The sequence below is a fragment of the Accipiter gentilis genome, chromosome 5, assembly GCF_929443795.1.
Source record: "Accipiter gentilis chromosome 5, bAccGen1.1, whole genome shotgun sequence".
In the NCBI taxonomy this organism is placed as follows: Eukaryota; Metazoa; Chordata; class Aves; order Accipitriformes; family Accipitridae; genus Astur; species Astur gentilis.
The window spans coordinates 30,120,493-30,147,811 of record NC_064884.1 but is presented as its reverse complement, the minus strand read 5'-3'; the positions used below and the strand labels follow the sequence as shown (position 1 = coordinate 30,147,811).

The window sequence follows — 27,319 nt, the reverse complement described above, 5'->3', positions numbered from 1 at the left end:
TGTCAGAGAGGGGGAGAATGAGCATGAATTTGCTTGGAGATGGATTGCTAACTGAAGAGGATAGGCCCTGGAAGAGTGCAAGGCATTTAAAAAATGCACCATGCAGAAGACTCTCTACAAGCAAAGCTTTTTATGTAGCTATCAGCAGGTTCCTTAATGGTTTTATAACTGTAAATGCTGTCTGTGCATTACTGCGTGTGGGAGTAATGAGCATTAGTTAAAAGAGGAAAATAAAAAAAGTAAACCAAGACATTAAGTGGGGTTTTTTCTTTTTCTTTTTTTTTTCCTTTTTCGTCTCCTGACTTAACCAAACCACTTTGCTGAAAACCAGTGATTCTGCCATTTATTTTGCTAGGTTAATAAAAACAAGAAGTGGCGTGAGCTGGCAACCACCTTGAACGTTGGCACTTCGAGCAGTGCAGCCAGCTCCCTGAAAAAACAATACATTCAGTACCTGTTTGCCTTCGAGTGCAAGATTGAGCGAGGGGAGGAGCCCCCTCCAGAAGTCTTCAGCACCGGAGATACTAAGAAACAACCTAAGATTCAGCCGCCATCTCCTGGTAAGTCAAAAAAACTGCAGCCTCTTACACAACCATTTTTTGAATGCAGAAGATACTAGGTTGCAGTTTATATCTTGCTAATGCTGGACAAACGGCAGGGATAAGTATGTTATTAACATCTTGTTTTCAAACTTGGAGCTAGCTCCTGAGTCAATTCAGATTTAACTCTGAAGGGCCATCCACAGTCATGTGTCTAGTTTGTCATTGCTCACTAACATATAAAGATGCATGTGCCAGCATACCCTTAATATTCAGTTACACTGGCACAGTAAAAAGAATAGCATTCTGCACAGATGTTCTTGCACGGTAAGACAGGAGCCTGCTGGTACTAAAAGGAGCGTCCGTTTGTCTAAAGATCAGATTCTGGTACTTGCACTTTCCTTGCTATGACTCTGAAGCTGTGTTTTCAACACAACTGTTGGTTAGTAAAGCTTCAGTTGGAGTCAGGATGGCAGATGCTGGACTGATCAGTGGTCTCAGATGGTTGCTCTGATACAGCTCATGTTGAATGGGTGGCAGATGGAGAGAGTTGAGAGTATGGCGTATCCTCACTGCCAGACCTCATAGTTTGGAGGCACGCTCTGTTCTTTTGTTGCTAATCCTGTATGTCAGATAAGTCATTAGCATCACTGTCTTTATTCTCTTGTCTGAAAAACTAGAACTGGAATTGCTTTATTTTGGCTGTTGTTCTTGCATGTACGGTGTGGTATTTGAAACCACACTCTTTTCTTTCTAAATTCATTTAACTTAAGACTCTCAAGATTTGATAGTCATGATTGATATTCAAGGCAGGGAAATTCTTAAGTAGAAACATGTTAAGTACATAGGAAGAGGTGCGTAATATTAGTCTGTTATGTTGACTTCTGGACTACCCATGGAAGAGGAAAAAATTCCTTTGATTTGCTGATTAGGCTTTTCTGACCAACAAAATAATTTGACAAAATTTGTTAACTACCTTCACAATTACTATTAGGCAGATCATCTCCTGTTATTGCTAGGAGAATGTAATTCCTGGAATGTTTACAGCAGTTTCATGCATTAGAAGGCAGTTTTAGGAAAGTATTAAATAACTTAATTTCTGTTAGTGCAGTTCACTGGCTGGAAATGGGAAGTGGCAAGTCAGGGACCCAGCAAGCTCTGCAGACAGTTTGCAGGCTGCATGGCTCCAGTATCCTATCATGGATACTAGAAAATTGCAAAGACCTTTACAATCATATAATACAGTTCTGGCCTTTACAAGATCATTTCTTATGATAGCGCTTTGTCAGTACAGAAAAGATAACGGCAATAAGGCTTAAATCTTTCTCAGCCTGATGTATTCATTATAAGGATTTGGGGGAGTATTTGGTTAAAATCCTCCTAGGTACATCTCTCTGTGTAATAGCTTAAATATTTCCTCCACCTTGTTAACACCTAGGATTATCAGGCACCCCAACACTGACTATTTAATAGAGAAGATAACTAGGTTACTTTGCAATACAAGTTTAGAAGATGCAGAAAAATGTTTGGTACTAGAAGTGAAGCCTGTAGTCCAAGTGTTTATCTGTCTGAAATGAGCATAGAGTGTCCTGAATGCGCACTACTGCAAAAAATGTTGGATGTGCCTGTCACCTCCTGAGAAAGCTGAAACTGTTAAGACTTGTTAAGGAGGATGAAGAGGAAATTCATCTGTTTCTAAAACTAAACAGCAGTACTAAAAATGAAAGAGTATTTTGCTTTGCTCTCTCCTCTAGTACCCCCTCTCCCTCCAACACTGCTCTCAGTAGTTGGGTCAGGGATGATCACCGTAAATTGGCTGAATTTTGAGATGAAGAATCGTTATTTAAATACATAAACCTGAAAGAAAGGAATAGAAATGTCAGATGTACCACTTTCACAGGGTCCTTTTGCATCATGGAACTACAGATGAAAATGGCAAAGTCCAAGTTTAAATTTGTCATAACATTCAAGCAATCTGTCTGTGAGGAGAACTGAAACTATTTTTCTAAAATAAAAACACAGCAGGACATAGAGACTAGAAGAGGAGAAAGCAAGCAAAGATCTTAAGGTTTGTTTTGTTGGCAAGAAAAGAGCTTGTGTCACTGAATGGGACTGCACTTCTGTATGGAGAAAGGCTTTCCCAGTGTGTATCAGCTTTAGTACATGAAATCCCGCTGAGGTATAGATGCTGCGGAGAGTACAAGCCTGTTCTCTTTAATAGTCAGCTTTTTTTCTTGCTCCTTTTCCTTTAGTATATACCAACATTAACATTTTAACTGCACAAAAGAAGTAGAGTTGTAGATGCACTTCAGATAATCTGTTACTCTCTGGCATTCAGAGGGAACAGGAGCCCAATAGAACAAGAAACAGTAGCCTCCAAAGGTCCTGCTTTAACCGTTAGCCTCTGTTGTGCAGTTAGCTCAGTGTAGGCAGAGCCACTGTGAAGCCAAATCCATTTTCAGAGAACTAGTTAAAGTATTAGGGCTGAAGTTAATTCTGATAAAAAGCAGGGGGACTTAGAGGGGAGGGTGTTGTATTTTGTCCAATTCTAACCAGCTGATGCTATGAAATCAGAGTCTTGAGAGTTTAAAAATCAGATGATCTTCATCAAACTTTTAAAACTAAATATTTCAGTTGCTCATAAGAATAGATAGGGACTGGCAGCCTTCTTGGCAGCCAGAGAAGAATTCAGTTCCTATGTAGATGCAGCTCCCAGGCAGATGTTATACAAGTTGGGAGCAGGCTGAAGTGCAGTTTAGAGCAGCTCAGTTCTTGCAGGTGTCTCACATCCAAGGGGTGATTACGTGACTGCCTCACAGACAACCTTTAGAATGCAATCATAGAGGTAATGCTAGGAAACACAGTGCAGCAACCATAGCAAGGAGATTCCTATAGAAGAAGCTGGTCAGGGAAAGGGTGCGATGTAAGTCAAATTTATGGGACTGTGAGGCAGTGGTCTGGGTTCATGTGTTAGTCCATTTGCTTGTAGAGCTGTATTTGGGATTCTCCCATCACTTCTGTTTTTTACAACATCATTAATAAGGTAAATGGTATGTAAAAGAGTGAATAATTTAGTGCTATGTCCAGTGCAATTCAGGACAGCATCAGCAATTATAAAAAGTTGAAAAAAGGAATGAGAGCAGAGCAGCAAAGTGACAGGCTGATTGGCTTTGTTCAGCAGAGGTTTGCACAGTAGCCAAGGTGTTAGGGGTAGGATTAGCTGCCTATTTTAATAAATGTTCTGGCTTCCTATCACTGTCAGGTTCTCTTCTGTTCTTTCATAAAACTTCCAGGGAGAGGTGGGGGCCTGGATGTGTTTTAGTGTGGCTTGCAGTGCTCTGAGGCTGTGCAAGTTGGAGACATGCTTGTGGTAGGCTGAGGCCTCTGCATCACAGCTTAAATCTGTCTGGGTCAGGTAATGCCATCAGCAGTGAAGATCAGCAGCAGATGCCTATGACAGGCTAGCTGTTAGAGGACCCCTTTTGGCTTTAAGTCCTGATCGTTGGGTCTGTGCCAAGGTCCATGTCAACTGTTGACTTCTCTTTTGCTGTGTAGAAAATCCCTTTTAGAGAGAGGCATTGTAGGTCTTCATAAGCATCCTTCAGGACCCCAGTGCTTTTCAGAAGTGGCTGCAAAGACAAAATGCTCTTCCTGTCATGTGTGTTTGATGATTTTGTGTATATTTTTGTCAAAACTCGTGGCAAGTTCTAAACTAAAAAGAATTCTGGGGGCCATTATTCTAAGTACTAATGGGTGCTGGAAAGAAAATTGCAAAAGAGCATCAGCATGAAGGAGTTATATTCCATTGCTGTACCCTGGCACTATAAATTCTTAGATGCAGTATGCGGTTATGTGTGCATGACTCTCAAAATTACAGACTTGAGCATTTATCCTATACTGAATGAACAGGATGGCCACAGTGGTACAGCCGAGGATGCTCCTGAGTAACACTCAGCAGCTGGCCCTGATGTCAACGGAGATTTCATTACGGCAAACCTGGAAAATTGCACGCCTGTGTTGGAAAGAGGGAGTGAGAGCGTGCCAAGAGTGTGTTCCCTGCGTTTCCTTGGCAGCAGAGAAACAAGACTTGGGGAGGGGGATAGCGGGGGACACGACACAGCACCACACGACACAGCCATTCAGTGAGTGCGTCTGTAACCAAACCCATCAGTCTCTGCTGGCGGGTGGCTGACTGAAGTGCTATTATTAGCAGGCAGGTGATGTCATGGAGCGTGTCATGAGGCCAGCCAGGGAATCCCCACGGAAGACGGATGGGCAAGGGGTCGGGAGGGGTGGATGGGGGGACAAGGCAGAGGTGCCCCCATGCCTGCGCCCCTGCTCACCCAGGGGGGCCCTGCCACAGCCAGCAGCCCCCAGCCCAGCCTAACTGGGGCACTGGGTTCGTGCTGTGTAAATTATCTTCCCAGCGTGGCGGCTGGCTGTTCGCTCTGAAGTATGTGAATGTACTTAACCTTCAGTAACCTTTCCATTGTTTACTTTAGAGTATACATTTGTAGCTTCTGGCAAAAGGTAGGGATATCCTAGAGAGCATGTCAGGCCTCATATTAATGGAGTTTCAAGAGGTTGAGTTCTTCCTTCTTTTTTTTTTCTTTTTTTTTTCCTGAAGGGAAAAAATTGCTGGCAAGAGAAAGATATTTTTTTTTTTTTGACTGCATATTTCTCTTCTGGTGAATAAAGGATCTTTCCTGAAAGCAGTACTCACCACCATGCAGGCTTTGCAAGGGAAAAGCCATACTGGTGCTATAATTCCGTGCTGCCAAGAATAATATGTGCCATTGAGTGAACTGTGGAAGAGTTTGTAGGACCTCACATTCTCACTGACAAAGATGTTCATTTTATTTCATTTTGGATGAATTTTCTATTGTTAAAAGCATATTCTTACAAATCTGTTATGACACTTGAAAGACAAGTGTTGCTGAGATGTGGATGTGAGATGAAGCATTCAGTAGCTATGTACACACAGGTTTTTTCCTGGACATCCCCAAGACAGCTGCAGAATCATGTAAGCAGAGATTACCTATTCTAGAAGAATATTGTTTGTTTTTCTTCTTAGTTCTCTGTTAATACTGAAGCTTATGAAGCACTTTAAAATATAGGGTTTCTATTTCAGGATGTCCACAGTCAAAATTAACATCTACCCTAATAAAATCCATGCAAGGATAGATGTAAAAATTTCAGAGAGCAGCTTAGCAAATGTAAAAGTTAAGGTGAAACATGAAGAAGGAATACTGTACTTTCTTATGAAGAGGGTTGTTTTCACATTCTTTAACTAGAAAACATTGCTAATAGCAATGTGTGTAGAATGCATGTATGAGAGAACATAACTAGTTTTCATTTAACATGTGTGCATGCAGGCACCTGTGTTCAAATGCTACATCCAAAAACTGTTTGAAGTGTATTGCTTTGATGCAAAGTCAAGTGCTCAAAGGTTAGGAAATGCCAAAAGTGAGATATAATCTTTGCAACCTTAATTATGTTCCTTGTGCATATACAGTTCAATACACTCTTAATTGCATAGTCACATTGAAATTTTTTCCATGAAATGTCTCTGTCATTTAGTGCATGGAATGAACAGTGCTCAGTGAATGAGGAGCTATTCAGTATTTTGTGTTATCCTCACTTTTCAGTACACAGCCCTTACTTGTGCCACAGCTTTCAACCAGACTCAAACAGAGGGTTATAAATTTACTCCTTGGTTTTTCTCATCTTCACTGCAACTGTATTTTGAGGGCTTTAAAAAGTATTAATCAGCCTTTGCAATACACGTCTGAGAGGGAAGGTAGTATGATTCCCATTCTACAAAAGAGGAACTGGGCTACCAGAAAATTTACAACATGAGTATCTGCTAAGTCTAGGTACTAATATTCTAAGTTTTGCATGTATAGCCCTTTATATTATCTCATGTGTTGCCCTACATGTTCTGCCCAGCTGGAAAACAGCATATCTAAACAGACTCTCTCAGAAAAGGAGCACACATCTAAGAACCTCCTGTGCAAAATTTAGTTTCACTCACATGCCAAGTATTGGACTCTGCCCAGTATTGAACTCTCTGTCTCTATCCAGCCACTTATGGTTCTTTCCCTGTACTTTAACTCTCATTAGGTACATTTTCTGGGCTTTCTTGGTGTTCCCTGTTGTGTAGTACCATGTCCATGCAACTTCAGACTTCTCAGATTCTAATCTGATCTCAGCAGAATCCATATATCCTTTCCATGTTCCCAGTCCCCTTGTCAGTGTCCTTCTATTCTCCTTTTCTGTTAATGGTCAGAAACCCTATTACCTTGCCTGTGCTTGCCAATGTCCAGTTGTAACCCTGAGAGCTTGTGTGCCATGGCTTCCTGGCTGTAGGTTCTCGTGCTCAGCTCCATATTCAAGACTGCCCAGATCAACCCAGGAGCTGAATTACAGTGAGAATCCTGCTCACCCCCATACTGAAATAAGTACAAACAGGAACTTCAGAAAACCAAGCAGTGAATGTATAGCAAGCTAATAATCTCTACATATAAACAGTTATTTTTCACAAATTTATTTGACCAAATTGGAATAAACACTGGAACAGCAAGAGTACTTTCCCTGTCACAGGCATGTCCCCAATATTACCACCAAGTCTCTTCTTCAGACAATGAAGGGACAACTGTTGCTATGTATGAAAAAGGTGACCAAATATATACTTGGCTTGGAAGATTCATAGAAAAGTATTTCTCTTTTGGGGACAAAAGAAGAGGACCATGTATTTTTGAAAGCACATTCTTAAAAAAAGCTGGCCAGTTAGAGCTGAAAATTTCCAAAACAAAATTGGCTTGAGGAGAATATCCATCAGGATGGCTTCCCAATGATTGACTGAAGCTTGGCAAAGGTACTGAAAATCACATCCTACAAGAGAACGTTAAGTTGCTTAAAAAATTGTACCTACCTCCTCTACCAACAGGAACCATGGATGTGCTATTTAAATTGATGATGTTACTAAAATATAGATGAACTATACAGTGGCTTATGAGTGTATGACATAGAAATAATTGTCTTTGCAGTTGCTTGTAGGTCATATCCACACTTGGGGTCTTCTTGGTAGCTGATGACCTAATCCAGAGATTGAAACAATGCACTCCCTATTCTGCAGAAGTGTCCCTGACCTAATGGAGATCAAGAACAAAGCCTATTAACAAAGCAGTACCAGAAACTTTGCACTTTTCAAGATAGCATTTGCCTTCCATTTTTTCAGCTGTTTATAAGTAGTCATTTAGAAAGAGGTGAGGGAAAAATAACCAACCCTATAACCACCACCCAGCAGGTAGAAATTTTACTTGTAGCTTCTCAGTTGGCTATCTTCTTTTTCCTTTTAAACCTTTCCTTATCTACGACAATTATATAAACCACATTGTTATTCATACTAAAGATTCTATATTCATGCAGCCCATGAATACTGAAAAAATAGTTACTTATTTTCTTCAGGTTTACTTTAGATATGAATTAAGTTCTTGCTCAGGTAGGATAGGGAAGAACTTAATTGCTGCTTAATAGCCCACCATATGAGAAATATGCAGGGTTAGGCAATATCATATTTTACAGTAAGTATCTGGGTACACTAAGATGTTTACCTTGCATGGTTCTAATACAACAAGATGGTATGTGACAATGTGTGGCTTAACTCAGAAATGCTTTCAAGCTTTTTAGAAGTAATCTAGAGTTGTGTTTAAAGCTCAAGGGCAGAAGAATGATCCTGGCTCACTCAGGGGTCATATATACAAAGGGCTTGTTTTATGTGAACATGATGATTTTTTTTATTATCATATGAATTTGTTTTTATTATAGCACTAAAGCCTTCACTCAACTGTAGCATTAGTTGTTGCAAATGTTGTTTTTACTGTATTAATGCAATCAGAGAGCTTTTCTTAAACTGCTTTCAAACTTCATTACTATGTGAACATAATCCAAACATGCTGCAAAAAGCTGAGGACAAGAACAATGTAGTCTCCACAATGTGGATTTTACATATGCACTTGCTACTGAGACTGATTTCCAGATAGTGGAACATGTGTTACAGATATAAATGAAACACATATAAAAAAGGTGTTCTTCAGTTAAAAACAAGCTCTGCCTGTCAAGATGATGAGTGTTCTAGGATTCTGAGTCAATTATAAACTACTCTTTCTTTCACATGCAGAAGAAAAGCCCATACTGCTTGTTCCAATTTTCCCTCTAACAGTAATTTATAAAGTTTTGTTAATTGGTTGTTGAACATAGATAGTCAGGCACTATAAAATGCTTACATGACAGTTCATGAAAAAGAAGGACCTCTCAAGCCAAAGTCATATCTTTCTGAGTTTATTAATAGATTGTGAATTTTTTCTTTGGTAATTTTTTTTCCCAATCGCATCTAAAGATTTGAATCCTACAAGTTATCCTCAGGTAGAATTTCTGCTGCAAGGCCAGTGAGATCCAAGGCTTAGATGTTGTTACTAATTCCTACCTTCTAAATCAGAAAACTACTACGTCAGATCTTTGGGGTTGGCAAGTATTTCTCCTCAGTAGTCATATGAAAATAGTAACTTCAGTGTCTACTTCAAAAGACTGGTCTGGATATGTTTTATCATTAGCTTATATGATGTATTCATTTAATGCCCTTATTGCTGCTCAGTCTTGTTGGAATAGAACAGTACATGCTTTTCTACGCTTGTTGTCATACCAAGAATATAGCTATTTACCATGATTAAGGAGGACAGTAGTGCAGGTACTCTATCATTTCCTGAGATCACAACATAGAAATTTTTGCAGATCAAATAGATACTTTGCAGAATTGACCTGGTCTTGTTATATGTGCTCTACAATGACCCTAACTACATTTTGTTAAGATGGCCATTGCTACTTTTACAGTTTATTAGGAGTGTTATCTACAGCCTCCTGTTCAAATTCTGCTTTCAGTGGTCCCTTTCTTCTTATGCCAGATTGTCTTTTGCATTTCTTAAATACAATCTTTTGCCATGCTGTCTCAAAGATGGCATAGGGTTGCAGTGTGCCACTAATCATTTGCTGTGTTTCACCGTGGAAATGCCTGCCTTTTAGTGGTAAATGAAATTATGAATTTATATTAATATAGCAGTTCAAATCTGTGAGGAAAAGCTTCTGGCTGAAATTTGCCATATGAATGTATGTATTGTGATAGTGATTATATAAAGAAGACATTGTTGTGCTAAAGAACAACCTTCATTTACTCTGTTGTAAACTATAAACAATTAACTTTGTATCTCTGCCCTCCGATTTAAATGATCCTTCATCTAGATGATCTCTATTCATGTTGCTTCAGGCAGCAGATTAAATTCATGGTTCTAGGAAAGATGATGGCTATTACTGCACAGCATATCCTGATCTCAGAGGATTTGGGATATATAGTTATACTGAGATGCATGGTGTAAGCAGGCTTATGGGGGAAAGAACCAGTTTCTCTCCATGTTGATTATTATTTCCAAGGAATTTGGCTGCTACCTTTTAATATTTCCTTTTTCTTTTCATTTCCCAGCTAATTCTGGTTCCTTGCAAGGCCCACAGACTCCACAGTCTACTGGTAGTAATTCCATGACAGAAGTGCCAGGCGATTTGAAGCCCCCAACACCAGCATCAACACCTCATGGACAGATGACACCTATGCAGGGTGGCAGGTATGAAAAGGGCTTTGCTTCATGTTTTGTTGAGCTGTGTAGTTCTACAACAGTTTAAGCCAGTCTTTCCCTTTCCCAACTGCTCGGGCACTCATCTGATTCTGTGGTGAACTGGTCAGAGCTTTAAAAGCGGCATAAAATTATTTCTTTTTGGAGGGGAGAAAGGGAGGAAGGACTAGGAGCTGCATTAGCTTTCTAAACACCAGAGAAGGATCAGACAAGCACCAGTGCAAAGGGGGCCATGTGAATATATGAAGAGTGGAGGGGAAGGTGGAACCCAGCAGCACCAACTTTGAACCACAACCTTCCTTTCCTTGCTTACCCTGTCCTCCTCTGGTGTACAGGTCCAGACATTCATACTCAGGAGGGAGGAATGTGTGTTTAAAGGTGTTACTTAAATTCAAATTATAAAAAGCATATATAATAACAGTGGTTGAGATGGCAGAGGATTCAACTGGATGGACCAAGAGATCCCTCTCAGTTCTACGTCCTGTAAGTCACTTAGACCAGCTTAATCTGAAGTGAAGCCTTGTCACCATTCATTGAGGATCCTTAGCCCACTGAAGTCCAGCAAAAAAAGTTCTTGTTGACTTCAGCAGGAAAGCAGCTGAGCTCTGACCTATGTAGAGTCCTCTGAACTTAACGTGCTTAGGTTCTTCTTTTCTCCATCTGTAATACTGCAGAAAGGATAACAGGAACCTTTTTTAATCATCTTTAATTCAGATTGAGTTTTCTTTCACTATGTAGAAAATTTTCTTTTGTGTTAAGAATAAATCTGATAGTTATCAGGGAAACTCCATTTTCAAAGCCAAATTTTTAAGGGCTTTAGAATAAAGCTGGCTGCAACCATAAAGCTTAGTGCCTCTCCATAACAATAAATGGTATTTGGGAGGTAAATCAGGTGCTGCTGTTTAGTCTTTCCTCTGGTAGGAGAGCAATGGGGTGCTTGGTAAATTTGAAAGGTAATAAATATGAAACTGATAAAAAGTAATACTGTTTTGACACAGCATATAATTAACCTGTGGAGCTCACTGCCTTGGGGTAGTGAGGCAAACAGCTTAGTGAAATTTCAGAAAGGTTTAGACTTTTATATGAATAATAAGAACACATGCAGTTGAATTAGATTAAAAATCCTAATCTTTAAGGTAAGTAGCCAGATAGGTGTGGGAAAAAAAGGGGTGAATTTTTTTAATGACTGTCCATTGTGAAAGTTTTTTGCATCTTCCTCAGATGTATCGTGCACTGATCACTGCCACAGCATCATGGGCTAGGTGTATTATAGTCCAGTCTGTTTTCACAATTCTTATGAATACACGATGATGTTAATGCCTCCTTTTTCTCATCTGCTAGAAACAGCGCAGTTAGTGTGCATGATCCCTTTTCTGATGTAAGTGATTCAGCATTCCCAAAGCGAAACTCCATGACGCCAAATGCACCATACCAGCAGGGAATAAACATGCCAGATATGATGGGAAGGATGCCATATGAGCCGAATAAAGATCCTTTTGGTGGAATGAGAAAAGGTATTTTCTTTGTGGGAGCTTAAGTGTTCTTCCCTACTTCTATGTAATGAAGATGTTCTAGTCATCACAATGAGCTTTTTTACTTTGCTGATTTTGCCATTGGTAAAATGGTGTCCTTGTACCAAAAAGAGAGATGCAGTGCAATTGTGTTTCATTCTGGTCTGGTCATATTTTCCCCTCTCAGAGTCACACTGTTTATTTTACTTAACAGAATGCTAAAAATGCTTGTAGGAATACATTTCAGGAAATGGCATCAATTCATAGGGTTAGATTTTGTGCAATGCCTTATGTTTCTTAAAGGTGGTTAGCTACTCTGCAAATCAGATGCTGGACTTCAGTGTTAGAATGTGAAGGGGTGAAGCAACATGCCTGGTTGTAGTAGGGCTGAACTGAGAATTCACTGTGCAGAACTGACGAGGTCTCCTAATGCTCTCAGTCTACACATTTTTCAGAGTAGGAAAGCTTAGGGTTTTTTGTCACTTGGACAGCCCATGACAAAACGTGATAAACACACTCAAAGTTTATTTTTAGAAAGCAAAAATCAAATTAATGTCAAACCTGAGTTGTCCTTTTGTGCACTTAATCTACAGGTGGTTTTGTGGATATTGTAAAATGTGCCTAAAATGGATCAATCTTGCATGCCTCATCTATAGGAAAGCGGGAGGAAAGAACACAAGCAGGGCACACAATGGCTGCACAGAGAAGAGCAGATGGAGGAGATGAAATTAAGAAAGTGGAGAGGGAGCAAAAGGGAAGAATGGGAAGAAAAGGTCCAGAAATCAGGGGAAGAAACATATGTGATGAAGTGGGGAGATGCTTTAAAAGACATAGTCAATCTGATGTGTTTTTTAAACCTTCCCTTTAAATCCTTTTGCCTGGACTGTGGACACTAGCACCTCTCTGCCTTAGATTCACTTTGGGTTTTATATTCATCTGAAATTAAGAAGTGGTTTATTGAACTTTGTCGTACATTTCACATTTATCCTGTCAAAAGAGAAGTGTCTCTGTTCAGTATCTACTATAAGGGACTAAAGGATAATGTCTCTTCCTCTATTTGCTTGGGGATTTATATCCAGTAATAGTGGTCAATGTGCCTTTTCTTGGACCTGTAGGATATGCCCATCCTGCTCGAGAAGCTAAATTAGGATACAGTATCCTTTCCGTAACTAAATTATGGTATACATGTGTGTACGAGGGCTTTATGGGAAAAGGAAGAACCTGATTCTGACAGCTTTGTAATCCAAACTAGGAGATTTGCTGTCGTCTGTTCTGCAAGATATATTTTTGCATTCATATGTAGCATTGTTTGGGGTGAAAAGAACAAGAGCAAGTTCATCTTCAGCTATGAAGACCACAGGCAAGAAGCTGCCTGATGCGCTCAGTTCCATAGGATGAGATTACTTTCCTTGCTTGCAGCTCCTTAATATTATAACCATCATCTTGGTAGTGGTGCTGCTTCGTGTGTTTTCATCAGACCTTGGAGAGCTTGTCAGACACCAGCTAATTCTCCTTGGCAGTGTTAGGGATCTGAACATTAGTTTAAAATACATCATTTGATAGAAAGTTATCTTCAAACACCCAGAATAATATATTCAATTTGCCTTACTGTTGCAGTGCCTGGAAGCAATGAGCCTTTCATGACCCCTGGACAAATGCCTAACAGTGGAATACAAGACATGTATAACCAGAGTCCATCTGGAGCAATGTCCAACATGAGCATGAGCCAGCGACAGCAGTTCTCTTATGGAAGTGGCTATGACAGGAGGTGAGTCAATCTTCAGGAAAAAGTAAAGCCCATTAGTGAAAATGATCCTGTCTCTCGCCTTCTCATTTTCCTGTTGCACCTTGCAGAGAACATAGCAGCCTACATTTCCTACAGCATCTTACTAAATCACTGGGAGTCAAACCACTGGTAATGACTGAGTATAGCTGTTCACAGAAATTGATAAGGAGGAATTGTCACATCTTAGAAGTCATTCAAGCTGCAGCAGATCAGCACATGGGTGTGTTTGACAGGTGCCTTGAGCTGGCTGCTGGGCTGGGCTGTGATGGCATAAAGCAGAACCTGAGTTAGTCTTCTGGACATGTTTTCACCTAACAGTTATTGGTGGGCTTTTTATGGAAAACAAAATGCACAGCCTAAATACATCTGGCTTGCAGTGTGTTAGTGAATTGTGTTTGGAGAGTCTGGAGTCTGTTGTCTGAGCTGTAGGGGCACCACTCTTGCAGTGTGTCCATCGGGACCCTCTTAAGTTTGTCTTTCAGTGAAGTACACAAAATAAATTTGATCCTCTTTTGTTTATCCTGGGAAAGGCTTGCGGGGGGGGGAAATCAGTAAAATCACTGTTGTCTAAGCATTGGTATACAGCAAGCAGAATGGTTTGGGAATGTTTGGATTATATTAAGTAGTCTGGTAGGTTTTGCAGCTCTGGGTATATTCCTACTCTTACTTTCACTAGGCTGTGTACTTTAGCTTCACTTTTTGTTTCCTGATGGTAGCCAAAGTAGTGCAGTGTGGGTCTTTTAAGTGTAACGGCAGAGTAGTTTTCAGTCAGTAATTTGAAGTAGTAGATGTGTAGAGTAACACAAGTATGATCATGTTGTTCAACCACATTGCTGGGGAGTCAGTGAGAGTAAGCGTTCTGATGGAAGGTGATAAGTCAAGAGAATGTTTTCTTTAAGGGGTGTGTTTTGTTTTATTTTGTTGGCAATTTTGGAGAATAAGTGCTTTTTACAGAATGAGGTTTCCTTTGTCATTTTTTAGGTCGGATCATGGGCTGGGTCCTGAAGGCAGTATGGGACCACCTGGTCAAAGCAACATGGTGCCTTCAAACAGTGACCCAAGCATGTACTCTCCTAATCGTTACCCTGGCCAGCAAAGGTGAACACTGATTTCTCTGTTTGTAATATCTGCAATAACCAGCTAATGAGTGCTAGCAGCCTCTGTGAGAGCACATAGACAGAATATGTGGCCTCTTGGTGTGTTACTTCTGTTTTGTCTGTTCTTACTTAGGCTTTTACTGTTGGTTCAGTTTCTTGGGGGGTGGAGGCTTGGGTGAATCAGTTGACTTTTTTGTAGCTATAGAATCAGAGATCTTAGAAAAGGAGTACAAATCCTACCTTGTGTATCTCCCTGCCAACACTGAACTAGAACATATTTTATAGTTCTCCAGAGCAGCATTAAATGACAGCAGTTCTGAAATCTTCTACAACTTCACCTGGCTTGTGGTTATCCTGTGGTTAATAAATTGAACATTTAGAAAGTGTTCCCTTATCTATAACATGCACGTACCTTTGCTCAGTTTTATCTTACTGCACGTACCATCTTGGACAACTGTGGACAATTCCCATCGGTTACATTGTTCCTTTAACTGGCATTAGGTAATTTCTCTCCATCCACATCATAACTTTAGGACATACTGAGCAGCTATTGCTTTCACTCGGGTCAACTCTCAAAAAATGTAAGTTTTCTATGCTTCTGGAAAAATTAGGTCTCATTAGTTCTTTTAACATGTCGGGTTCCCCAGTCCTCCATTTCTCTGACTCCCCCTGATATATTACTTCCATAATTATATTCAAATTGTAGACTTGTTCTCACTGGTAGTGTACAGAGCGGAATTACTGACATATTGGTCTGCAATACAGTGTTATTTATCAATCTTAATACTTTCCAAGTACTTCATTTCAGCAACCTAAATGTCATTCAGATGTGCTAAAAATATTGCAGTTGCATTGTAGTGGTCCTCAGAGGTCTTAAAGGCCACAGGTAAGTTTCCAAGTGCAATGCAGCTCTGCCTCTTATGCGTATGCTTCATTATGTAGCTTTAATTAAAAATTACATGAACGTTAGCAAAATTATGAGTACTGTTTTTACTCAGTAATGATGTATTTAAATGTTACATATTGTAATGAAATTGGTACTCACTTTCTATCACTATCATCAGACTAAAATAATTATTTCACTTAAAATTGGCAGTTAACTATTGATTATATTCTCAAATAATCCAGAAAGTAGCTTGCTTGGAGAGTGACTTGTTAAAACAGGAATTTTGACTTGCAACCTTTGAGCTGTAAATCAGATACTTTTCCACCTAAGATGGATTCCCAGCGGCTGCAGCTGCCTTGCTGACCATACCCTATTCCCATTCCTGACTGCTACCTCTAAATCTCTCTGTTGCATCTTCACTACTCCTCCTTTCTTCTCTGTGCTTTATCTCCTTCCTTCTGCTGCCAGCTCCAGCAGAGCTTACTACATCAGGCTCAGGACCATACCACACTGTACCTTCACCTTGTTTCCAAATGGCAAATATCTTCAGGGTGCAAGATTATCAGAGTACTTTGCTTTTCCTAGTGGCTTGGAACTTCTAGCAGCTCTAAGTGTTGATTTGGATGCTTCATTTTAGGCATGAACCATATGGGCAGCAGTATCCAGGACAAGGACCTCCCTCAGGACAGCCACCATATGGAGGACATCAACCTGGAATGTATCCACAGCAGCAGGTAGGAGAGGGGAAAACAGCTATATTCATAACATTTGTTTAATAAAAGCCACCCCAAAATTTTGTATACATTCAAAAATTTGTTTATACGATATATGTCTTTTGGCACAGAGGAGCACTGTAGTTCTGGTCAAAATCACAGCCCATATGCATAAGCAGTGTATGTGCAGCTATAGGAAAATGTGTTCATTATACTGGAAGAGTGTAAATTTTAACAGATGTTCTGTGGTTTTAGATGCATATCAAGTGATCGTCCCAAGTTAATAACCAGTAGACTTGGAAAGTATAATTCGTAGGCTAGTAAAGTGGTGCTGCCTCAATTCCAGAAACAAATAGGAAAGCTGCTTGGCTGGCAGGCTGAAGGGCCTGAACTTAATGTCACGCAGCCAAGTGAACCCAACAGAAGACTGGAACAAAGTAAAACGTGCAGCATTCTGAACTATTTAGAATGCTGTGGTGGGTCATATTGAGATACCTATCTTTAATATAAATCGGATGGCATATTTGCCACATGTTACCTCTAGTAATAATATGGTACAAATCCATAAGAGAGAACATTATTAGTGCTAAAAATTAGCTTAAACATTTGTACATTCCAGTTTCCCTAACTGTGTAATAACTTTGAAAATACAAATTATATTAATTACAAAGATTGTTTTTTTGTTAGGTGTATCATTTATACCTTGTGAGCAAAATCCCATCTTACAAGTCAATAGCAAAAATCCACTGCCTTCAACAGGATCAGAATTTCATCCTGTTTGTTATTAATTCATTTCTAGTCATAAAACAATTAAAGTTGAAGTTAGCTTCCAAAATGGAAAGTATTTCCTTATAATACAAAAAAAAATGTAGGCTAGTTTTCAGCCAATTTCAGATAGTCCTTTTCAGTCTGGGTTTGTTTTACTAGGAGATTCCCTGGGGGAGGGGCTTAAAAGAGGAGATCTTAGGATGCACTGTACTGAAAATGTATATAAATTTCTATTTCAGAATTTCTTCCTTATCTCTTTGGTTCATAAAATCTCTAAAATAGCATAATCAAAAAACCGTTTTGTTGTTCTTTATGATGAGCATATGTTAGCAGTCTAGGTGATTTAGTGGGGAAATTGCAAAGATATGTAACAGAACAATATGTGATATTCCATGCTAATGTATACAGGGAATATATTAACTACATGTTCATTTAAACAAGGAGACAGCTAGAATTTGTAAAAATACATTTGGCCCTGTCCTTCATGCTGTTTATATGCTTTGTACAATGACTCTTGAATGCAAAATGCATTAATGCAGAAAAGCAGTGAAGAATGAAGGGCAAGGATCCTGGCTGGCCTCAGCCTCTCCTTCTCAGTCCCAGAGGATTCTACATCTCCATTTAGCTAGATATTAGGTTGCCACTAGCTTATTTTCAATTTCCTAAATCTCACTCTATAGTGATACAGGAAGAATGTGAAAGATGGCCCTTTCGAAGCTTTATCTACAACCTGAAGGCTAGGGAATGACCTGGGAAGGAGGTGCTTGGAGCATGAACTCCTGGGTCTAATGAAGAACTTCAAGCCAGGTCTTTCAATTCCTCTACAAATGCTTGTACCCTGAGAGCTATTATGCATCAGGTGACATGTATTGGTTGGTGTCTTTTTGTCTTCTGTGAGGTCTCAGAATTCCACATCCCTGGCGGAGAGAGACACATTGTGCAGCTTCAGTCTCCTGCCAAACCTTTACACAAGAGGGGGAGTTCAGGTGCATCACTGTCCTCAGCATTGGGCACCATTAGGCATGCTGCCACTACATATACAAGAGCACTGAACTGCTTTTAAAAAGCCATGTGCTTCAATCCCAAGTGTCTACTTTAAGTGCTCTGAGTCACTGTGGTAAAACAAATACCTCCTTTTTAGGTGTGGCAACTGCCAAGTCAGTTCTTAATGTATAAATTGGCCCCAGGGGTGGAATTTACTACAGCAAGTAGTTTATGTAAGGCTGAAAATAGGTATTTCTCAGATAGCCAGACAGCTCTATAGCAAGTTTTTTAAAAAAAAACAACAACTTTCATGCAATACAGTAGTTGTGGTTTTACGTGCACCGAAGTTGGAAGATGAGTTTATGAATCCCAGAGCTGTTTTAACTGACCTGTATTGAATATATACAGAATTTTATCTGATCTTAACTCTAGTACATTAGTATACATTGTGCAGTGTGACTGAGCTACAGTTTCCGGGGGAGCCGTAACTTTGAATTTGCCATAGATCATATATTCAAAAATCACCCATTTGATTCACATTTTTTGCTTCAGAGCTCTCAGTGTGGTTTGAACTGTGGAACAAACTCCCACAGGAACTAAGGACCGCTGCAAACCTTACCACCTTCCCCTCAAACTGCAACATGTCTTTTTTTGTTCTGCCATCTTAAACATAAATACATACAAGCTTGTATGATTTAAAAACAACTCGGCTCCCCCCAAGGTAAAACAGCTTACCTCACATAACATTCCCCACTTGAGAGGGTGAGAAACAAAGAGGGAAAAAAACATAGGTGGCAGCTGTTACTTACATTGCTTAGTTCATTACTGATCAGCAGGGTAAGAACCTGCATAAACTAGAACAGAATGTTTGCATGAGACCATTTCCTGTAATAATCTCACAGTAAATTAAATGTGTTTAGGATGATTTGGGAAGAGGGATGGTTGCCCAAACAGGACCATATTTTCCTGGGAATTACACAGAGTAGCAAATACAGCAGAATGTGTTCTGCTAATAAATTTGCTGTGTGTAGCCCAGGCCTTTATCATAAGATTCAGTGTTTCAGACATGCATGCTTGCAGCATATCTTGTTATTTTAAGAGTTTATTCAGTGCTTGTCTCTTGAAAAGATTCACTGAGTGGTTTTGAATTTTTTTAAGATTTTTCTTCTTAGTAGAGTAAGCATAAAAAAAGAAGCAAAATATTTTAGATGGTGAGGACCGTTGCCTTTTCATGCATGTCTGAAATGACCAGTGGAATTTAATCTGACAGATAGGAAAGGAAAGTGAAAGGGAGAAAATGAGAGCAAGCATGAGAAAATTTAGCCCAAGGGTAAGTTTCCTTTTAGTATTAAGTTATAAGTGCAGCAAAACAGAGGCTTGAAAAGAAAACACTGGATCAAGCCGAACCACAGCACTGCATGCCTGACTCTGGAATCAGCACAGTCCCTCTAGAACTAAGCACCTTCAGCTTCTTAAATGAGCTTTCAGCCAATATGTTTGTATTGTGCATGGAGTAAAAGTGACACGTCTTCTTTTCCAAAATTTTTTTTCAGAACTACAAGAGACACATGGATGGCATGTATGGGCCTCCAGCGAAACGCCATGAAGGGGATATGTATAACATGCAGTATGGCAACCAGCAACAGGAGATATATAACCAGTACAGCAACGCTTACACGGGGCCTGACAGAAGGCCCATGCAGGGACAGTATCCATATCCGTATAACAGGGAGAGGATGCAGGGCCCCGGACAAATGCAGCAGCATGGAATACCTCCCCAGATGATTGGTGGCCCCATGCAGTCATCCTCCTCCAACGAAGGTCCTCAGCAGAACATGTGGCCAACACGAAATGATATGCCTTATCCTTACCAGAATAGGCAAGGTCCAGGAGGCCCTGCACAGGCCCCACCGTATCCAGGGATGAATCGCACTGATGATATGATGGTACCTGACCAGAGGATAAACCATGAGAGTCAGTGGCCTTCTCATGTCAACCAACGTCAGCCTTCTTATATGTCATCCTCAGCCTCCATGCAGCCTATCACTAGACCTCCTCAGTCATCCTACCAGACGCCACCCTCTATGCCAAACCACATCTCTAGAGCTCCAAGTCCAGCATCCTTCCAGCGCTCTTTGGAAAACCGTATGTCTCCAAGCAAGTCTCCTTTCTTACCCTCCATGAAGATGCAAAAGGTTATACCCACAGTTCCAGTGTCACAGGTCACAGGACCTCCACCCCAACCACCACCGATTAGGCGAGAAATTACCTTCCCCCCAGGCTCTGTAGAAGCATCCCAACCAGTCTTAAAACCAAGACGAAAGATTACCTCAAAAGATATTGGTAAGCATCAAAACAACAGCCAAGTAGTGAAATAGGTTGGGAGAAAGGGACTTTGAGTTTGATTTTCTTTTAGATGTTAAGACTGTTTTGACAAAGCGTTAACTTTGGTAACTATAATGTGATTGTCTTCAATAAAAGTGTAATAACATATGCATCAGTGAGGATGATAGGTAAAACTCATCCCAGACAATCTGACATGAAATGAAAGCCATATTTTATATGGAGACCTGAGGTTTCCGGGAATGCATTAAAAATTAAGCTTGCCTCAGATTTCCAAATGATATGTGTTAAAAGGTCCTTCAGAATGCCTGTTAAATCACCAATACAACATTTAGCTGAGCAAAGCTTTTTGTGTTCTTGTTCCATGGAAACTCATGCTGTTCTGCTGTGTAGTTACAATCTCTGCCTCCCTTGAATGGCCCATTTATTCATTCCATATTACTTGTCACGTTTGTTTCTCCCTGCTATGCTTTCCCAAGTATCATCTTATCTTGAATTCCTGTTAACATTTCATACATTCAAGTTCTCATACTTCAAGTTCCCACACTCCTGACAGAGTATTCTACCTTTATTTACTGATGATTTCATTTAGTCAAATTCTTTAAGTTTGTACGATTATTTCGGCTTCAGCAAAATCAGGAAGAATGGCTCTGTTAAGATATTCTCCAATATTAAGGCTGAGCAGCAGTTACAGAAAAACTCAACAGGACTAAGTGGCGAAAGCAGGGTGTTAACCAGTGTTTCAGTAACTATTTCATTTCAATTCTGCATCCTCAGAATATCAGAGTTTAATCTTTCAGAACTCATTAATGGTATCCAAGGATGCACTAATACTGTTTTATTTCTCCTCCTTTCTTTCTCCAGTAACTCCTGAAGCCTGGAGAGTGATGATGTCTCTTAAATCTGGTCTTTTGGCTGAAAGTACCTGGGCGCTAGACACTATTAATATTCTTCTGTATGATGACAGCACTGTTGCTACTTTCAACCTCTCTCAGGTAGGTGGGAAAGCAGTACACTTTTCAACTTTCCAAGGAAAGAAAACTGAAATAAGACACCTACAAAAATGAAGTCCTTTAAAATTAACATAAATTTTAATATTGCAAAGCTTCCCTTTTTTTAAGATTGGTAACATTGAGCAACAAGAGATAGCTTTAGGTCGAATAGGGAAAATAACAAGCCTGAAAGACGGGTATCTCTTGTAGAAAGGAGCATGTAGGAATATAAGAATTCTAGCAAAGACAGAAGACTAATGTGTAAATTCACACTCGTGATAGTTCAACGACAATCCCAGAAAACAGCAATATGTTAGTAGTCTTGCTTAACTCGTGTTTCCATAAAAGGCTTTGCTAAACAATACTAAATTGATTTGAGGCTCTATTCTGGTGACTGCTTGTCTTATTCAGTAGTTCCATACCAGGCTGTGGAATTTTTTTTAACTGCTTATTTTCTGTTTGGTTTCTTCTTCCAGAAAATTAAATAAATAAAATAAATTAGAGGGTAGCTTTACATTAAATATAAGGAAGAAGTTCTTTACTGTGAGGGTGGTGAGGCACTGGAACACGTTGCCCAGGGAGGCTGTGGATGCCCCATCCCTGGCAGTGTTCAAGGCCAGGCTGGATGGGGCTTTGAGCAACCTGGTCTAGTGGAAGGTGTCCCTGCCCGTGGCAGGGGGGTTGGAACTAGATGATCTTTAAGGTCCCTTCCAACCCAAACCATCCTATGATTCTATGACCATTCTATAAATTAATTTTGCAGAGAAATACCAGGTTGACAATTTAAAGGCTAAAATGCACTGTATGTCTATAGGATGCAAGTAACATGGGATTTAACAGTGTGTGCTTTTGCCTCACTACCTCCCAGCAGTTTTCAGCCCTGTTCTAATCATTGGCCTGTTAGGTGGTAGTAATAAATGGCATGCTGATAATGCACATTATCTAAAATTTGTACAAATTAAATATTCAGTTTCTCTGCTCCATTCATTCCTTGGTTACTAATAGTGTAACTCATCATTTTTTAAATATAATGACCTTTTTTTAAAAATACAGACACAAATGGTACATTTCATCCCACCTAACTTTAGAACTAGTGATATCTATAGCATAATTCATCTCATCCTGAAGTAGAGATCTAAAATAGGTCATGATGAATCATACCCTAGAAATGGCCTGTAGAAGACCATTGATTATAAAAGGAATCTAGACAGTTAGGTTAGGTGTGTAACTGTTGTGGGTGTTTGAAGTTAAGTGAGGTGAATCTCCTCCGAATTCTATTAGAAATTGCATTAATGCACCCTGTGCAAGTTGCACTGAATACCAGGCGTATTTAAAATATTTTTTTTGTTACTTTTGCCTTGGACTCTATTTCCAATGGCAGTCAGGACTCCGTATGATGACTTTATAATTCCTGCAGTTCATAAGCATCAGTTTGTTCTTAATTCTTCAAGGGTTTGGCAATCATAAGAGAATACAGAATGGACAAAAGGATACATTTTGCTGAAAACCTATTGGCCCACAATTAAAAAAAAAAACAAACAAACAAAAAAACAACAACATTAAAAGCGAGACAATCAGGCTGAATACATCATAACAGCAAAGACTTTTTAATAATACAGCCACTGAGGGCAAATTAATAGCAAGTCCAACTACTGCCTTGCCATAGGAAAGCGATTACAAGTTAATTAAGAGGATTAAACCTAAATGAAAACTGTTTCTGAAGGGTGACTTATAGCACCAGGCTCCAATAACAATTTTTAAATATTGCCAAGCAAAAATGCAACTATTCCAATAGTACCTAGACCCTGAACTGCAGATTCCTACACGACAGTTGGGTTTAGAGACTGAGACACAAAGGAGGAGAAGAAGAATTGTAAAGTTTAGGCATCTAATAAAAGTACAAATCAGAAAAACTGAATTAGAATCTTCAGTACTCTGTACAGAAAATGAAGGATACTAGACACTTCCAAGGGGATAGAACAGCTAGGCTAGATGTCTACTGTAGCTTAAAGGAGACATATGAATAAAGTTCTGTACTTCTCATAGCTGTTACAGTTTAAGCAAATGGAGCTGTGACAGTTTGACATTACGTCCGGTTTGGACAGACGCTAGAAGAATTGCCCTTGATTAATTTGTGCCATGCAGGGTCTAGCCACAAGTCCACAGCAGGAGAAGGGAAATATTCACAGATGTATACTTCAGTGTTCCTAATAAAATTCCATGCAGACAAAAATATTTATCTGATTTTTATGTTCTTTCTTCTCCCCTCAGTTGTCTGGATTTCTTGAGCTTTTAGTAGAATATTTTAGAAAATGCCTGATTGACATTTTTGGAATCCTTATGGAATATGAAGTGGGAGATCCAGGCCACAAAGCACTTGATCACAAAGCAGCCAAGAAAGATGATAGCCAGTCCTTGGCAGAGGATACTGGAAAAGAGGAGAACGACGAATGTATTGACTATTTTGATGAAGAGGAGGAGGAGGGGGAGGATGAAAAGGTAGAAGGAGAAGAAAAGAGCATTGTTTTTTCCACTCCTGGTGCCATTGCTGATCCAAGTGAGAGGCCAAAACAAGCCAGTAAATTTGACAAGCTGCCAATAAAGATTGTAAAGAAAAATAATCTATTTGTTGTTGACCGATCTGACAAACTTGGACGTGTTCAGGAATTTGATAGTGGACTTCTCCACTGGCAGCTTGGTGGTGGTGACACAACTGAGCATATCCAGACTCACTTTGAAAGCAAGATGGAGATTCCTCCGCGCAGGAAAGCCCCTCCTCCCTTGAACTCTCCAAGCAAAAAGAAGGACCTTGAGGGAAAAGGTGAATCTGAGGAACAACAAGAAAAAAGTATAACAGCAACCATTGATGATGTCCTCTCAGCTCGGCCAGGAGCATTGCCTGAAGACTCAAACTCTGGTTCCCAAACAGAGAGCAGTAAATTTCCCTTTGGGATCCATCAAGCCAAAAGCCACCGGAATATTAAACTGCTAGAGGATGAGCCAAGGAGCCGAGATGAGACTCCTCTATGCACCATAACTCACTGGCAAGACTCCTTGGCCAAACGCTGCATCTGTGTGTCAAATATCGTCCGTAGCTTGTCTTTTGTGCCTGGCAATGACACCGAAATGTCCAAACATCCAGGCTTGGTGCTGATCCTGGGCAAGTTGATCCTTCTTCACCATGAGCATCCAGAAAGAAAGCGAGCACCGCAGACTTACGAGAAAGAGGAAGAGGAGGACAAAGGGGTGGCCTGCAGCAAGGATGAGTGGTGGTGGGACTGCCTTGAGGTCTTGAGGGATAATACATTGGTCACATTAGCCAACATTTCTGGGCAGCTAGACTTGTCTGCTTACACAGAAAGCATCTGTTTGCCAATTTTGGATGGCTTGCTGCACTGGATGGTGTGCCCGTCTGCAGAGGCACAGGATCCTTTTCCAACCGTGGGGCCCAATTCAGTTCTTTCGCCTCAGAGACTTGTGCTGGAGACCCTGTGTAAGCTCAGTATCCAGGACAATAATGTGGACCTTATCTTGGCCACCCCCCCATTCAGTCGTCAGGAGAAACTCTACGCTACTTTAGTTAGGTACGTTGGGGACCGCAAAAACCCGGTCTGCCGAGAAATGTCCATGGCGCTCTTATCGAACCTTGCCCAGGGGGACACATTAGCAGCAAGGGCAATAGCTGTGCAGAAGGGAAGCATCGGAAACTTGATAAGCTTCCTGGAGGATGGGGTCACTATGGCCCAGTACCAGCAGAGCCAGCATAACCTCATGCACATGCAGCCTCCACCTCTGGAGCCACCTAGCGTAGACATGATGTGCAGGGCAGCCAAGGCCTTGCTGGCCATGGCTAGAGTGGACGAGAACCGCTCAGAGTTCCTTTTGCACGAGGGTCGTTTGCTGGATATCTCAATATCTGCTGTCCTGAACTCTCTGGTTGCATCTGTCATCTGCGATGTACTTTTTCAGATTGGGCAGTTATGACATAAGTGAGAAGCCAAGCATGTGTGAGTGGAGATTAGAGGGTCACATATAACTGGCTGTTTTCTGTTCTTGTTTATCCAACGTAGGAAGAAGGAAAAAAAAAAAAAAAAAAAGAATCTTTGCTCCTCTGCCCCATTCACTATTTACCAATTGGGAATTAAAGAAATTATTAATTTGAACAGTTATGAAATTAATATTTGCTGTCTATGTGTATAAGTACATCTTTTTATTTTATTTTTTTTAACCAAAGTTGCTGTCTAGTACATTCAAAGGTCACACTTTTTTTTTTCCATAGATTATCCTTTTCAATGTTCTTTTCCATGTTTGTATTGCATATTTTTTGGGAAGCGAACTAGTGACTTTTTAAAAAAAATGTTATGGCAAACCATTGTATGACGGAAAAAAAATCTCACCACTTTGAAACAAAAAGGTGAAAAATAACCAACATACCAAGTTCCTGTGTGTTTTATTTTTTCAAATAAGGAAAAAATAATAAAAAAAACTTGTATACCATCACCCAAAGCTCTGTGCAATAGAAGATTCTAGTGATGTAGGTGTAGGGGATCAAGGAGGGTGTCAGTCAGTAGTCAAAATACAAAACGATACTGGTTTCTCCTCAGGAGAAATGGTTACATTAGGCTAGGAGCAAGACAAAACAAAAAAGTCAAGTTAAAAGATTTTTAAACAAAACCTGATAATAAACATCAATTGCTTCCTCACCAGAACTGTCTTGTCTACATCTGTTTTTTTTTGACCTTCCACAGTGACAGTTCTTCACAATTCCTTTAATCATTTTTTAAAATATTTTTTTATTGCCTAAGGGCCGTGATGTATATAGAAGTTGTACATTAAACATACCCTCATTTTTTTTTTTTTTTTAGTACAAAGTTTTTAGTTTCTTTTTCATGATGTGGTATCTACAAAGTGATAGTAGAATTATTTTTTCTTTCATTTGGGCCATATCTCCAAAAAATAATAAAAAAAAAAGAAAAAAGAGAAAACCCAACACAGAAAACCAACAACTGAGGGTAATGTACAAGTTTCTGTATGTATAAAGTCATGCTCTATTTCGGGAGAGCAGCCGATCACAATTTGCTTTATAAATCAAGGTGTGGAAATGGTTACGTATGGATTGATTTAAGAAAATGGTTACCAGTCTACAGACAAAAAAATATATACAGGAAAAAAAAAAAAAAGGAAGAAACACAACTTCAAAGATTTTTCAGTGACAAGAATCTGCATTTGTATTTCAAGATAATGTAGTTAAAAAAGAAAAAAACTTGATGTAAATTCCTCCTTTTCCTCTGGCTTAATGAATTTCATTTATTCAGTATAAAATCTTTATATGTTCCACATGTTAAGAATAAATGTACATTAAATCTTGTTAAGCACTGTGATGGGTGTTCTTGAATAATGTTCTAGTTGCAGTGTGGGATATCGGAAAGCAAACTAATTGCAAGAAAGAGCAATAATGATTATTCTCTTTCCCCTACTTTATTATTATGACCTTCAAAAATATTACGCTATTGTATTGCAGCAACTTGCTCTCCTTTTAGAAAAGCGTTCCTCACATCAGAGAAGTGTTTTTCATTATTATTTATAAAACCACGGAGCCTCAAAGGGGAAGACATGGCTGGCAAATGATAGTTCTGACTATGCAGGTATCCAGTCTCCATACTGTGTTTGGGGGACTGAAGATGGATGTTAGAAGTGACAAAAGTTTTTGTTAAAGCAATAACCAACTTGAAGAAATTGATCTGTATTGACTACCTGTAATTCTCTCTGTTGGTTAAAGGTGCAAATACCCCAGTGATGTGGGTATTTAGAATAAACACCCACCCACTTCTCGATACTGTATGTGTCATTGCATACTTACATGGCCTCTCATCCTGGGAGTCCCCCATTAAAGTGGATCAGGCTTTAATAGAGCACATCCATCGTTATAATTGGTGGGAGATGGCCATTTCAGTTTCAGGAATTATCTGGTTTCAGATACATGCACTCTCACCTGGTGATATCTTGTTGCTGAATAT

At 39.7% G+C, this 27,319-nt stretch overlaps 1 protein-coding gene across 5 annotated transcripts in view; it reads left to right on the top strand.

The window, feature by feature from the left end:
* The window catches only part of ARID1B (AT-rich interaction domain 1B), a 337,362-nt gene extending 310,274 nt beyond the window's left edge, over positions 1 to 27,088 (top strand). For 3 of the 5 annotated variants that reach the window (XM_049801069.1, XM_049801067.1, XM_049801066.1), the window contains 8 exons: positions 356 to 560; positions 10,075 to 10,213; positions 11,564 to 11,736; positions 13,351 to 13,501; positions 16,140 to 16,236; positions 19,521 to 20,310; positions 21,175 to 21,305; positions 23,574 to 27,088. In XM_049801069.1, the coding sequence (XP_049657026.1) occupies positions 356 to 560; positions 10,075 to 10,213; positions 11,564 to 11,736; positions 13,351 to 13,501; positions 16,140 to 16,236; positions 19,521 to 20,310; positions 21,175 to 21,305; positions 23,574 to 25,286 (3,399 nt within the window). In that variant the 3' untranslated portion in view covers positions 25,287 to 27,088. Of the gene's footprint in view, positions 1 to 355; positions 561 to 10,074; positions 10,214 to 11,563; positions 11,737 to 13,350; positions 13,502 to 14,500; positions 14,618 to 16,139; positions 16,237 to 19,520; positions 20,311 to 21,174; positions 21,306 to 23,573 lie in introns of all 5 variants that reach the window. The other 2 variants (XM_049801065.1, XM_049801068.1) reach the window with 1 other exon arrangement.
* Positions 27,089 to 27,319: the final 231 nt, after the last annotated feature.